The sequence below is a fragment of the Saccostrea cucullata genome, unplaced genomic scaffold, assembly GCF_032062105.1.
Source record: "Saccostrea cucullata isolate Sc308-1 unplaced genomic scaffold, CSIRO_AGI_Scuc_v1 ctg15296, whole genome shotgun sequence".
Classification (NCBI taxonomy): domain Eukaryota; kingdom Metazoa; phylum Mollusca; class Bivalvia; order Ostreida; family Ostreidae; genus Saccostrea; species Saccostrea cuccullata.
In genome coordinates this window covers 628-14250 of record NW_026918492.1, presented here as the reverse complement: position 1 = coordinate 14250, position 13623 = coordinate 628, and the positions used below count along the sequence as shown (strand labels likewise).

General features: G+C 34.3%; 1 protein-coding gene across 1 annotated transcript; it reads left to right on the top strand.

Moving 5' to 3' along the window:
- The first annotated feature begins 4590 nt into the window (after window positions 1-4590).
- On the top strand, window positions 4591-13280 carry LOC134267183 (stomatin-like). Its single transcript, XM_062749406.1, has 5 exons — window positions 4591-4620; window positions 4883-4955; window positions 10672-10754; window positions 12231-12434; window positions 13196-13280. Exons 1-5 carry the CDS (start codon window positions 4591-4593, stop codon window positions 13253-13255), a joined length of 450 nt encoding a protein of 149 aa, XP_062605390.1. The 3' UTR covers window positions 13256-13280.
- Window positions 13281-13623: the final 343 nt, after the last annotated feature.

Sequence of the window (13623 nt, the reverse complement as noted above, 5' to 3'; positions counted from 1 at the left end):
ATGATGCTGGTGATTGGTATAAATTGTACATCACTGTACTGAGAACAATCTTGATACCCATTGGTGGACAAAAAAGTACAGTTTTTAGCTCTACTGATCAAAGACCAGAAGAGCTTATGCGATAGTAATGCGTCCGTCGCCCATCCATCTGTCTGTCTGTAAACAATTTTTCAAAATGCTACGTCTATTACAGTTTTGGTCTGATTTCAATATAACCTGGCACACAAGTAGACTACACTAAGATACATAATTCTGTGTATCGGTTTTTGAATTTCAATGAACGGTGTTGCCTTTGTTACTAAAAATAGAAATTTCTGTGAAATACTTTCAAAAATGCTACTCCAAATACAGTTTGAGTCTGATTATAATATAATTTGGCATGCAAGTAGACTACACTGAGATACATTATCAGTTATGTGTTTTTGATTTTGATGATTGATGTTGCCATCGTAATTTAAATTGAAAATTCTGTAAAATTTTATTAAAAGCTACTCCTACAGTTGTAGTCTTATTGCAATCTTTCCACAAAAAGAGACTTAATCGAGGATCATTAATCTACTTATTACTTTTGTAAAGTTTTATGTCCCAGCTGCTACTTTTCTCATCCTTTATTATAAGTCGACAAAACAGTAGAGCTACAGTCTCGACAGAGACTTCTGGTTTCTTTAGAATATTGCATTGGAATAATAAAACTGGATTTGATTTGATTTAATATGATTAATCAATTCATGAGTGTAACGTGCGGATGTGCTAACTGGACTGTCTTCAACAAGTCAAGAACTCCATTGAAAGTTTATAAATTTATTTTACAGGACACAGAAACAAAACAATACTGTTCAACATTTCATAAAATCTCTGGTGTTTCACAAATTCATAAAAAACCTCTATAACTGGAGTCTTATCCAGTAATTAAATATTTCATGTGCAAGTCTAACTCTCTTAGACCTATTAAAATCATAAGTTTAATCCTAAACTGGTAATGAACCAGTAATCATGAAAAATCTACACCAGTAAAATACTGGTAAATAAATATTATTCAATCTCTGAATAAAGCTTTCCCCCACACCACTTAATACTATCAAATTATTTAACCCAAAGAACTAAATTAATCACACACCCTGATACAGTGGTGTAATCTGCTGTCTGTAATCTAATCTACTGTCTGCAACTCTCGTTCTTACTATATATACGTCATGAAATACTACGAAATGACGTAAAATACGATAACCAATCAGAAACATCGCGCACCTGATCATCAACCAATCACAGGCGATACGCGATAACCTTATTCCCACGACTACAAAAAGTTGTGTACATGTTTCACCATAAAATAGAAACAGGTAAATGATTATAACTACTTTATACACAAAATAACTTTCGTAATAATTAAAGAAGATTGACATACAATTAATTAAATAAATCGCCGCTTACAACTTTTAACATTTTTAGCTCTTCTGAGCCAAAGGCTCAAAGAGCTAATGCTATGGCCATTTGTGCGGTGTGCGTCGTGCGGTGTGCGTTAACTTTTTAGAATATGGGCCATAACTCAAGAACCCCTTGGCCAATCCGTGTCAAATTTGTCACAGGGTATCCTTGGCCCAAGGGCTACCATTTATACTAAAATAAGGGTTGGGACCCTGAAACAAGGGGAGATAATCAGGAAAACAAAACCAAAAGTACTGGTTGCTAAAAAATCTTCTTCTCCAGAACCACCAGGCAGATTTTCACCAAATTTACATACAAGGATCAGGATATGTTGAAGATTAAAATTTGTTCAAGGCATGACCCTGGGGCAAAGGGCGTGGTCTCAAGGTCACTTTAAAGTTGACCTAAATTTACAATTAATAAAAATGTTCATATTTTGCTTACTATAAGGACTAGGATCATCAAATCTTGTAAGTTGATGCATCTTAGGACTTCACATCATGTTAACTCAAAAGTAGGTCACGGTGACCTACTTTTTAAATTTTGCGGGCATTTGTTTTCAAATTGATTTAAAGGCATATTTTGGATACTTTAAGGCCTATGATCATCAAACTTAGTCAGTTGATGCATCTTGGGTCCTTGAACAACGTCAACTTAAAAGTAGGTCACCGTGCCCTACTTTTTGAACTTTATGACTTATCCTTTTTAAAACATTTAATCCCATTATTTCAGGCACTGAAAGGGTTAGAATCATCAAATCTTGTAAGTTGCTGCATCATGGGACCTTAAAACATATTTAAGAAAAAGTAGGTCACTGTGACCTACTTTTAGAATTTTGCAGGCATTTGTTTTCAAATTGTTTAAAAGCCATATTTTGATTACCTTCAAACCTACGATCATCAAACTTGGTCAGGAGATGCATCTTGGGACTCTGAAAAATGTCGACCAAAATGTAGGTCACGGTGACCTACTTTTGACATTTTATGGCTATATTTAAGTATCTTAGGTATTTATTGGCTTAGAATCATCAAACTTTGTGAGTTGAAGCATCTTGGGTTTTCGGAGAATGTCGACCAAAAAGTAGGTCACGGTGACCTACTTTTGACATTTTATGGCTATATTTATGTATCTCCAGTACTTATTGGCTTAGAATCATCAAACTTTGTCAGTTGATGCATCTTGGGTTTTCTGAGAATGTCGACCAAAAAGTAGGTCATGGTGACCTACTTTTGACATTTTATGGCTATATTTATGTATCTCTAGTACTTATTGGTTTAGAACCATCATACTTTGTCAGTTGATGCATCTTTAGTTTTCGGAGAATTTCAACCAAAAAGTAGGTCATGGTGACCTACTTTTGAATATCTCAGGTATTTATTGACTTAGAATTATCAAACTTGGTCAGCAGATGCATCTTGGGACTCTAAAAAATGTCAACCAAAATGTAGGTCACAATGACCTACTTTCAACATTTTATAGCTATATTTAAGTATTCTCCGGTACTTATTGGCTTAGAATCATCAAACTTTGTCAGTTGATGCATCTTGGTTTTTTTTCGGAGAATGTTGACCAAAAAGTAGGTCACGGTGACCTACTTTTGACATTTTATGGCTATTTTTATGTATCTCTAGTACTTATCGATTTAGAATCATCATACTTTGTCAGTTGATGCATCTTTGGTTTTCGGAGAATGTCGACCTAAGAGTAGGTCATGGTGACCTACTTTTGAATATATCAGGTATTTAATGGCTTAGAATTATCAAACTTGTTCAGCAGATGCATCTTGGGACTCTAAAAAATGTCAACCAAAATGTAGGTCACAATGACCTACTTTCGACATTTTATGGCTATATTTAAGTATCCCTGGTACTTATTGATTAAGAATCATCATACTTTGTCAGTTGATGCATCTTGAGTTTTCTGAGAATGTTGACTAAAGAGTAGGTCACAGTGACCTACTTTTGAATATCTCAGGTATTTATTGGCTTAGAATTATCAAACTTAGTCAGCAGATGCATCTTGGGACTCTGAAAAATGTTGACTAAAATGTAGACATTTTATGGCTATATTTAAGTATTTTAGGTATTTATTGGCTTAGAATAATCAAACTTTGTCACTTGATGCATTTTGTGATTTCCAAGAATGTAGACCAAAAAGTAGTTCTAATTGGCTAAGAATCATCAAACTTTGTCAGGTGATGCAACTTGGGTCTTTAATAGGATACTTAGGGTTAGAGGCTTCAAATACAAGTGATAGGTTGTACAATTTATCAGAAGAGCGATTCAAGGCCCTTGGGCCTCTTGTATGAAAAATGCATTCTGGGAAACCGCACTTCCGGAATAACAAACCATGCGGCGAAAGAGAAAACATACCAGGTAACAATTTACCGAATAATCACTAAACAAACACTGTTTTAATTATGTGATCATGTATACAATATAGGAAGCGATAGATAACAATTAATCTAACATCATAACAACATTAAAATCTCGAAAAGCAAAGAAAATAACGTATGCGGCAATACACATCGTCTGACAGAATTCGGGGGTCGTATCAAAACACAATGCACACAAAAAAAATGTATTCAAGTAATACAGTTAAAACTTCGTGATTATAATATCGCTGTCACTACATTTGTCACAATGAGCAACAAATCAATTTACCAAGAGTGAGATGAAAGCTGTGTTTAGTTTTCCCATAATCTGTCAGGAAAAAATGTGGTTCAAGGGAAATAACTCTGACTCATATATATCAGAAATATTATTTACAGACCAGTTTTTAACAACATTTCTTCAGTAACTGTTTATATTTACTTCAACAGTCATCACACTTATAAGTAAAGGTCTAAGTTATAGGACTGAAGCTCTCAGGGAAATAAAACTCAGACAGAGTTACCAGAAACCACATACCCGGGGTAGCCCGACTTTTATACAACTGTCATCTGATTTAAGGTGTCGGTGTCACACTATTTATCACAAGATACATCATTGTTTCCGTTTATCATACACCACTCATAAAAATAACCACCCAACCCCCCACCCTGATAAATTTTTTTTGGAGGGGATACATGGAGAAAACCATTGGTCTACTATAGGCTTATGAAAGATCATAGGATCTGTCTATGCATCTCTCTTTATACTCCTGTTTGAACCATGACTCTGTCGTATGACCTATGACCTGAGGATGTGTCAGGATGTTGATTAAAAGTCCTTGTAAAAGTTCAAGGTCATAGGAGAATAATATTTTACTTTATTCTACAGACACTGTTTTCTGTTAGCAAGTGATGAGGAGAAGATATTTTAAAATTTAACTGTATTTTACAGAAAATTTAGTATACTAATAATTGTTCCTAGGTAATTAAAGCACTTTAAAGATATCTTTCTGGGTATTCTAAGAATATGAAATTAGTATACCGGTAATTTAAATCTTACATATATTATACCTTCTCTTTGACTAGGTTGTGCAGGAATATGAGAGAGCAGTCATTTTCAGACTCGGTCGGTTGATTGCAGGGGGTGCAAAAGGACCAGGTAATTATAGAGGAGAATGAACATTATCTTCATGATTGTGATTTAATTATTTATCTTACACAACAAATCATTTAAAATAAAACAAGTTATCTCAATCAAATTACTAATAGTTACTTATGAGAGATCAAAATTGAAAGAAGTTGCAAATGAAAGTTGGTTTTAAGAGAGAAAGCAGTAGTACTGTGAAATGGGTAACATACAGAATTTACAAGCTAGTATCTGGTATTTCTTACTTATATGTTTTTATGATTTCTAATAGAATATAATAGAATATAATTTTATTTTATTTATACTAAAGTTTTCTAATTCCATCAGTATTTTTTTAAATATCATATTTCAAATTGGAAGTTGATTAAAAATAGGCTCCATCTACATACCCACCCACCCATTTTTTTTCTTGAGGAAATCCAGTGTGTTATGTTTTTATCTCTGAGCCTTGGCGGGAATAACATGTATACAATGATTGGATAAAATTCATATCCAACCACAAATTACAAGAGGTTCATTTTATCCCATGATTTTTTAACATAACTTTCAATATCTATGCCCCCTTCAAAGAAGGGAAGGCATATTGCTTTTTGCTGTTGGTTGGTCTGTTGTTCATTTTCTTTGCAGAGGTTGCACATGTTGAAATTTGGTATATACCGTAGATTTATCATGAAAATATCTAGGTCAAGTTCTGTTTTGGGTACGATTGAATCATTCTTGACAGAGTTATGTCCCTTGGACTTAGAAAAATTCTAATTATTTGGGGAGGGGGCATAAGTGTTTTACAAACATCTTACATGGTTTTATTTATGAATCAACATTATTAGCTCTTCTTAGGAGCCAAAGGCTCAAAGAGCTAATGCTATGGCCATTTGTGCGGTGTGCGTCGTGCGGTGTGCGTTAACTTTTTAGAATATTGGCCATAACTCAAGAACCTCTTGGCCAATTATTGTCAAATTTGTCACAGCGTATCCTTGGCCCAAGGGCTACCATTTAAGGGTGAAACGTTTACTGAATTTTGTAAACGTTTAAACAGATAGCAGTAAACGAAACGGTACCATTTAAACGGGAAATATTCTACAGTACCGACCAGACCCAACCTGACACAAAGCAGTCCCAGAGCAGTCCCGGGGACTGCTTTCTGGGACTGCTAAAGCAGTCCCACAGCGGTCCCAGAGCAGTCCCACAGCGGTCCCAGAGCAGTCCCACAGCAGTCCCAGAGCGGTCCCAGCAGTCCCAGCGGTCCCAGAGAGCAGTCCCAGCAGTCCCAGAAAGCAGTCCCAGCAGTCCCAGTGGGCGGGGTTTATTAATTTAATGGGCGGAGCTAACTCAGAAATGAGATTTCCAATAAACAATGGAACTATAAAAGGCAGTAGGAATTGATTCTGTGTAGTATGCCAGGAATCCTTACATGTATGCGAAGGTCATTTATGAACAGAACATGTACGCGCATAAAAATTGAAATAATTATTAATAATATTTATTGGAGGAAGAAGGCTTTCACACTTACATGTACATATATGTATTACACTGAACATGAATATTTAATCACAATTCTTGGGTATATTAATGACTCTTCTGTGATTGATACTGGTTCCCATATTTATTTTTTATACAGAAAATTAAACGTAAATTAAATATTTTCCACCAGAAGAAGCTTTAGATCTAAATAGATCTTATCATTATATGGCCATTTTAGACTATCGGGATACACTAAAGTTAGAGTTTTCTTAAGTATTGGGGCTTGTAAAAAAAATCCTTGTTAATTTTGCCAAGTATTAATTTTCAGTCATGATTATTTTTACTGACATGTCAATTTAATTATCGTTAATGCCGAGATCTATAAAACTCAGTTTTAAGTGTTTTATTTGTAAATGTTAGAGTGTACATCTGTAAATCACCAGAATGGAAGATTCAGATTATGTTCAAATTTAATTAATCCCGAAAGAAATTTAAACACAATTCGTTTATCACTTTTTTCGCATTAAATAAATTGAAATTAGGGTCATTGTTTACCAGCATGTTCAATGATGTGTAACACTGATACATATACCCAAATAACAGTATCGATTTTTCTGCCCAAAGGCGATTGAAACGGTGGGTGTTGATACCATCTTATAAACATTAATCGGCCAGGTAAACACTAGCAAAACAAAAAAGAAATAAATCACAATTCCCGGTATTTTCATTTTTTTTTAAAATAAATATTATAGATGTACTCTTTTAATAACTTGTTTATTAATTAAAAGCTACCGGTAATTCATTAATTCCCCAATGATTATTCACATAGTTTTTGTTACGGGAGAATAGTAGCATAAGTTTATTTCATGGTCATTTAATAAATTGTTGGGTTTTATTTGAGGGTTACATGGAATAGTCTTTTTTTAGCGTGGTCCTTATAAAATGTGTAGCATTTTTAATAAAAAACATTTTATATCTAACTGTAATGATTATTTTTAATTAGTACCAATGCAAATTTTGAGTACATATTCAAATTTAACATTAAATAATTAAAAAAAGGCCCACATGTAGCTATTTTTTTCTCATAAACTTGTAGTTTATTTTTAGGGATAAAAATTTTATCATGAATTCCTTATTTATCAACTCTATTTTTTTTTATTTATTCTAAATTCACATTAATTTGTGTAAATATACAGTCCCTGAAAATATCAATTAACTATAATAATCTCTACTTATTAAAAGAATGTAAGAAATCCTTGGTTATTAAACAGTTTAAACTCCTCTCTGCTGCAAGTAAACAAAACAACAGGGAGCCTGCAAATTCAGAATACACAAGGGGGCGGAGCTATCATGTCACTCAGAACCTTTTTCACACATGAGTGAACAAAGCAGTCCCAGAAAGCAGTCCCAGGGGCAGCTGGGACTGCTTTTCATAGCAGTCCCAGAGCAGTCCCATAGCAGTCCCAGAGCAGTCCCACAGCGGTCCCAGAGCATTTCCACAGCAGTCCCAGAGCGGTCCTAAAGCAGTCCCGGGGACTGCTTTCTGGGACTGCTTTGGTGTCAGGTTGGGTCTGGTCGGTACTGTATGTTGGATTTTTATGGCTACTCATTCATGAAACTCGAATTTAATAATCAATTCTTTCACTTTAATATAAGTATGAGCTGTTATTACAAATTTATTGTTGGTCATTGTGATTAAACCGTAAGAATTTGAGGCGCATTAAATTCATTCACTTACGACCTCGTCACCCAACTCAGCAACTGCTTGGTTTATTTGGTTACCGGACGTAGAAAAAATAATTGTAAAGATGGATCTTTTAATCTCGAAAAAAGTAAAACAGGACCTGCTGAATGTATTGAAACTTTTCAAAGACATGTGAAAAATGTATTATATTTATTTAATCAAAATATATCAAGTTTTATATTTCAAGTGTCGTAAAACATCGCTAGTATTAGCAACTCGGAAATCGGAATTAATTATGTTAGCCCGTATCGGGTTTTAGATATTTTCATTCAATATGTTTCCGGTTTAGATTGTTGCTTATCAAATGGCCAAAGATGGTGTTTCTTTTGTAAATTATGAAATAAAACAATTTTTTTTGTGTTAAACTTTATTTCTGATAGACATTGATAATGACCTTCGTGTAAACGTTTACTCAAACTGTAAACGTTTAGAGCATATAATCGAAACGTCGCCGTTTACACGTGTAATCGTTTCGCCCTTACTACCATTTGTACTAAAACTAGGGGTAGGACCCTAAAACAAGGGGAGATAATCACGAAAATAAAACCAAAAGTACTGGTTGCTAATAAATCTTCTTCTCCAGAACCACCAGGCAGATTTTCACCAAACTTATATACAAGGGTCGGGATATGTTGAAGATTAAAAATTGTTCAAGGCTTGACCCTGGGGCAAAGGGCGTGGTCTCAAGGTCACTTCAAAGTTGACCAAAATTTACACTTATTAAAAACGTTGATATTTTGCTTACTATAAAGACTTGGATCATCAAATCTTGTAAGGTGATGCATCTCAGGACTTGACATCATGTTAATGCAAAAGTATGTCACGGTGACCTACTTTTAACTTTTGGGGGCATTTGTTTTCATTGAAGGCTTATTTTGGACACTTTAAGGCCTATGATCATAAAACTTTGTCAGTTGGTGCATCTTGGGTCCACAAACAACATCAACTTAAAAGTAGGTCACCATGACCTACTTTTTGATTTTTTTGGCTAATCTTTTCTAAAACATTTAATCCCATTATTTCAGACACCGATAGATTTAGAATCACCAAATCTTGTAAGTTGATGCATCTTTGGGCCTTAAAACATATTTATCAAAAAGTAGGTCACTGTGACCTACTTTTTGAACTTTGCAGGCATTTGTTTTCAAATTGTTTAAAAGGCATATTTTGAATACTATAAGACATATGATCATCAAATTTTGTCAGTTAATGCATCTTTGATCTTCAGAAAATGTCGACCAAAAAGTAGGTCACTGTGACCTACTTTCGACATTTTATGGCTAGATTTAAGTATCTCGGGTACTAATTGGCTTAGAGTCATCAAAATTTGTCAGTTGATGCATCTTGGGTTTTCGGAGATTAACGACCAAAAAGTAGGTCATGGTGACCTACTTTTGACATTTTATGTCTATATTTAAGTATCTCAGGTACTTGTTGGCTTAGAATCATCAAACTTTGTCAGTAGATGCATCTTGGGTTTTCGGAGGATGTCGACCAAAAAGTAGGTCACAGTGACCTACTTTTGACATTTTATGGCTAGTTTTATATATCTCAGGTACTATTTGGTCTAGAATCATCAAACTTTGTCATTCGATACATCTTAGGTTTTCCAAGCATATTGATCAAAAAGTAGGTCATGGTGACCTACTTTTGAATACTCAGGTATTGACTGGCTTAGAATCATCAAACATTGTCAGTAGATGCATCTTGGGTTTTCTGAGAATGTCGACCAAAAAGTAGGTCACGGTGACCTACTTTTGACATTTTATGGCTATATTTAAGTATTTCAGGTACTTATTTGGTTTAGAATCATCAAACTTTCTTATTTGATGCATCTTGGGTTCTCGGAGAATGATGATCAAAAACTAGGTCATGGTGACCTGCTTGTGACATTTTATGGCTATATTCGAGTATTCTATGGTACTTATTGGCTTAGAATTGTCAAACTTTGTCAGTTGATGCACCTTGGGTTTTCGGAGAATGTTGATCAATAAGTAGGTCACTGTGACCCACTTTTGAATATATCAAGTACTTATTGGCTTATTATCATCAATCTTTGTCAATTATTCCATATTGTGTCCTCAGAAAATTTCAATCAAAAAATAGGTCACCATGACCTGCTTATAGTATTTTATAGTTACATTTAAATATCTTCAGCCCTAACTGGCTAAGAATCATCAAACTTTGCCAGTTGTTGCATCTTAGGTCTTAGGATAGATTGTATGATTTATCAGAAGAGCGATTCGAGGCCCTTGGGCCTCTTGTTTTATGTCATCACTTTCATGCAAAAACATTTTGATGTCACAAAAGTGGTACGTGGAAAAATATCCAGTTTGCATGAGTGAACAAAGTGATTGCATGGGATAAAAAAAGGGGGGGGGATGTGTGATAAAAGGGTAATCAGTATGGAGTAAAAAACACTATAATATACATGTTACTATTATGATCAAGAAGCAAATCAATTTTTGTACTTCAGTAAAGAAGTAGCCTGTTTGAATCAAACTAAATTTTTGTATTCATTAGGTTTGTTTTTCATCATCCCCTGCATCGACTCTTACACCAAAGTGGACATCAGAACCGTGTCATTCGATGTTCCTCCTCAGGAGGTAAGACGTGTATCTAATGATGGACCTTATCTTACGGTAGTCTGATCCCCAGGTTCTAAAAATCAAGTATTGAAAGATTGAAAATACAATGTATATACTCACAAAAGTGTCTCAGAATTATCTCCCCTCAGAGTAAGTTTGCAGGAAATGCAAATAAAAACGCTTGTTCTGCATTTTGTATTTGGAAATTGATCAACCAATTTATTTTAGGATGAAAAGGCTTTGGTGTCACAGCATTTGGAGAAAATCATGTTTTGATACTTATATAGTATTATATATCTTCTATTTATTACTTCAATTGTTTTACAATTAATACTAATACCTGACATAAAAAGCTTTTTTTAGTATATCTACTTCAGACGTAACATGCCAGCCATGAAGTTTTACTGTTTATATTGGAAATAATGATGATTTCAGATGGAAAGGAGTTTCATAGAAAAATCTCAATGTCCTTTCCTGCTAGAAATAATTTGGCTAGGAAAAAAATGTATCAAATAATCAGTATCTTGTACACTTTCACTAATGAGAAATGTATCAGTAATTTTATCATAAATGTTCTATCATATTCATCAGCAAAAGTGCTTAGTCCTGATTTGGATAAAAGCTTTGGGCTGATTTCAACCCCTCAGTGGTATTAAAGCATGGAAATGCAGATATTGATTTCCAAGATATCACAGCGTCATTACAGTATAATTTGAAAACTTGTTTGCTTTGGATATAGGAAATGGTTGATGAGAATTCACAGATTTATATCCCAGTAGAAATGTTTTGTTCATAAAAAAACTTGGAATGTCTTCCAATTTGACAGCATCGAGATTAATTTTGGCTAGGCCTATTGCTTTTTCAGTTCTGCACTTAAAACTATCAATTTGTTTTCCAATGAACTTGCTGCCAGCTATGACATGTTTTTGTTAAATTTTTTCCCCAACAGATTTTTGGGATAAGATGTATATGAATAAGAAAAAAGGCTTGTTTAGTTATATTTTTATTTCCGTAGAACTGTGCAGATAGCAAAAGAACATCTTAGTGACTCAGGTGACCTAAAAATGTAGTCCAAAAAAAAATTGTAACAAGCATATACAGTTGAACTTTGGTATATCGATAATTGATATCGATATCCAAAATACCATGGGTATGTCAAAATGATTTGGTAGTCCCAAAAGTAGTGAATTTCAAATGTATATACATGTACGTACTTAAATAATATAATGCCATTTTCTAATTTTTGAATTATAATTAAGATATTGAAATTCTTTTTAACCTCAGCTACTGGAAAAACTGTCAGTTTTGTCCTATCTATTTATTCCATCATTACACTGGGTATATCAGAGTTTATTTTCCTGGAATTTAAAAAAAAAATTGCCTGGGGATTATCAAATACTTTGCCAACATCCTTAACTTTACTTTGTCTGTTTAAATAATAACTAAGTTTTACTGTAGATACTGTCTCAGGACTAAATTAGATTTTGTAATTAGGTTCTGACGAAGGACTCTGTGACAGTAGCTGTTGATGCTGTGGTGTACTACCGCGTCCAGAACGCCACCATGTCAATTACAAACGTGGAGGATGCCAACCGATCTACACGTCTGCTGGCTGCCACCACACTGAGAAACGTTCTGGGGACCAAGAATCTCAGTGAAATTCTGTCCGAAAGGGAGACAATCAGTCACTATATGCAGGTAATGGTCATTTCAGTGGTCCTTATGTTTTTCATTTATGTCTATAAAATACCTATATACTGTATTCAAAACTGCAGATATTTAAGTTTGAAACTCTACAAATTGCATTGTACATGTAAAATATTAATGTGCATCTTATAAGTATCTGATCATTATTGTCTGTCGTCAGATTCTGTATATTTAGTTCTCCAAAACGTTAACTTTTTATGTGGACGTCTGATAAATGAACCTTTAGTCCTGGTACAGTTGGATTGTTGTTATACGTTGACTTGTAAAACATTGAATTCAGTTATTGCCATAACTGTCCTTGAGCTTTGTGAATATGTTTCATATTTTTTTAATGCAGAGTAAGAATTTTCTTCAGAAAATTGTCAGCAAAATGGGCGAACTATAAATGTGTCCCCCAAAATCCCACCCGCCATTTCATCACTGCTTCTCTTCTGGCTTAACACTACAATCGGTCTCCATCTCAAAAAGCCACCAGTTCACTGTGTACTACGTTTTATTTAATAGTAAAATATATAACAAAGTTGATACGTTGCCAGATTAAAGTTTTATATTGTTTACTGTACAGTTTTATCACTATAATTTTTAGTGCTTTTCTGGCATCAAGGCTTTCAAAGTCTGCAGAATTTTTTGGCCCTTGGGCCTCTGTGATTTATTAATTTTCTTCAGACACTCCCTATAATGCTTACATAATTACATGTATGAAGAAGCCTAATTTTTCTTGGTTGAGGTGGACTTACTGATTTTGTTGACAGGGTAATTTAGATGAGTGTACAGACCCCTGGGGTATCCGGGTAGAGAGGGTGGAAATGTAAGTAGGATCTGAAGTCGTTTTTCTTCCTCCTAATTTTCTACAGCATGTTGTAGCTCCAATCTGTGTTAATTAGGGCTTTCCACCTTTCTGTGGAAAGACCTCTTGAAATGCTTATGTTTATTATTATTATTATTATTTTTCTTCCCGGACTTTTGAAACCGCAAGTCTTATCGAAAAACCTTATAGTTCATGATATTGGGTATTTAAAGTTATTCCGAAAAACGACCCCCCGTGTTTAATCTTTGACCCCTTTCAAAGTTATTGCCCCTTTCGCAAGAAATGCTTGTTATCGCTACTCCTTTGAAACCGTAAACCGTAGAGGTATGAAACTTTCACCAATGTCTTCCACTAATTGAGAGGAGTCTGGAA

Coding starts and splice junctions, on each gene's coding strand:
- LOC134267183 (XM_062749406.1), top strand. CDS start 4,591: ATGACCTATGACCTGAGGATGTGTCAGGAT. Junction 4,956..10,671: donor AGGGGGTGCAAAAGGACCAG/GTAATTATAGAG, acceptor TGTATTCATTAG/GTTTGTTTTTCATCATCCCC. Junction 10,755..12,230: donor TCGATGTTCCTCCTCAGGAG/GTAAGACGTGTA, acceptor TTTTGTAATTAG/GTTCTGACGAAGGACTCTGT.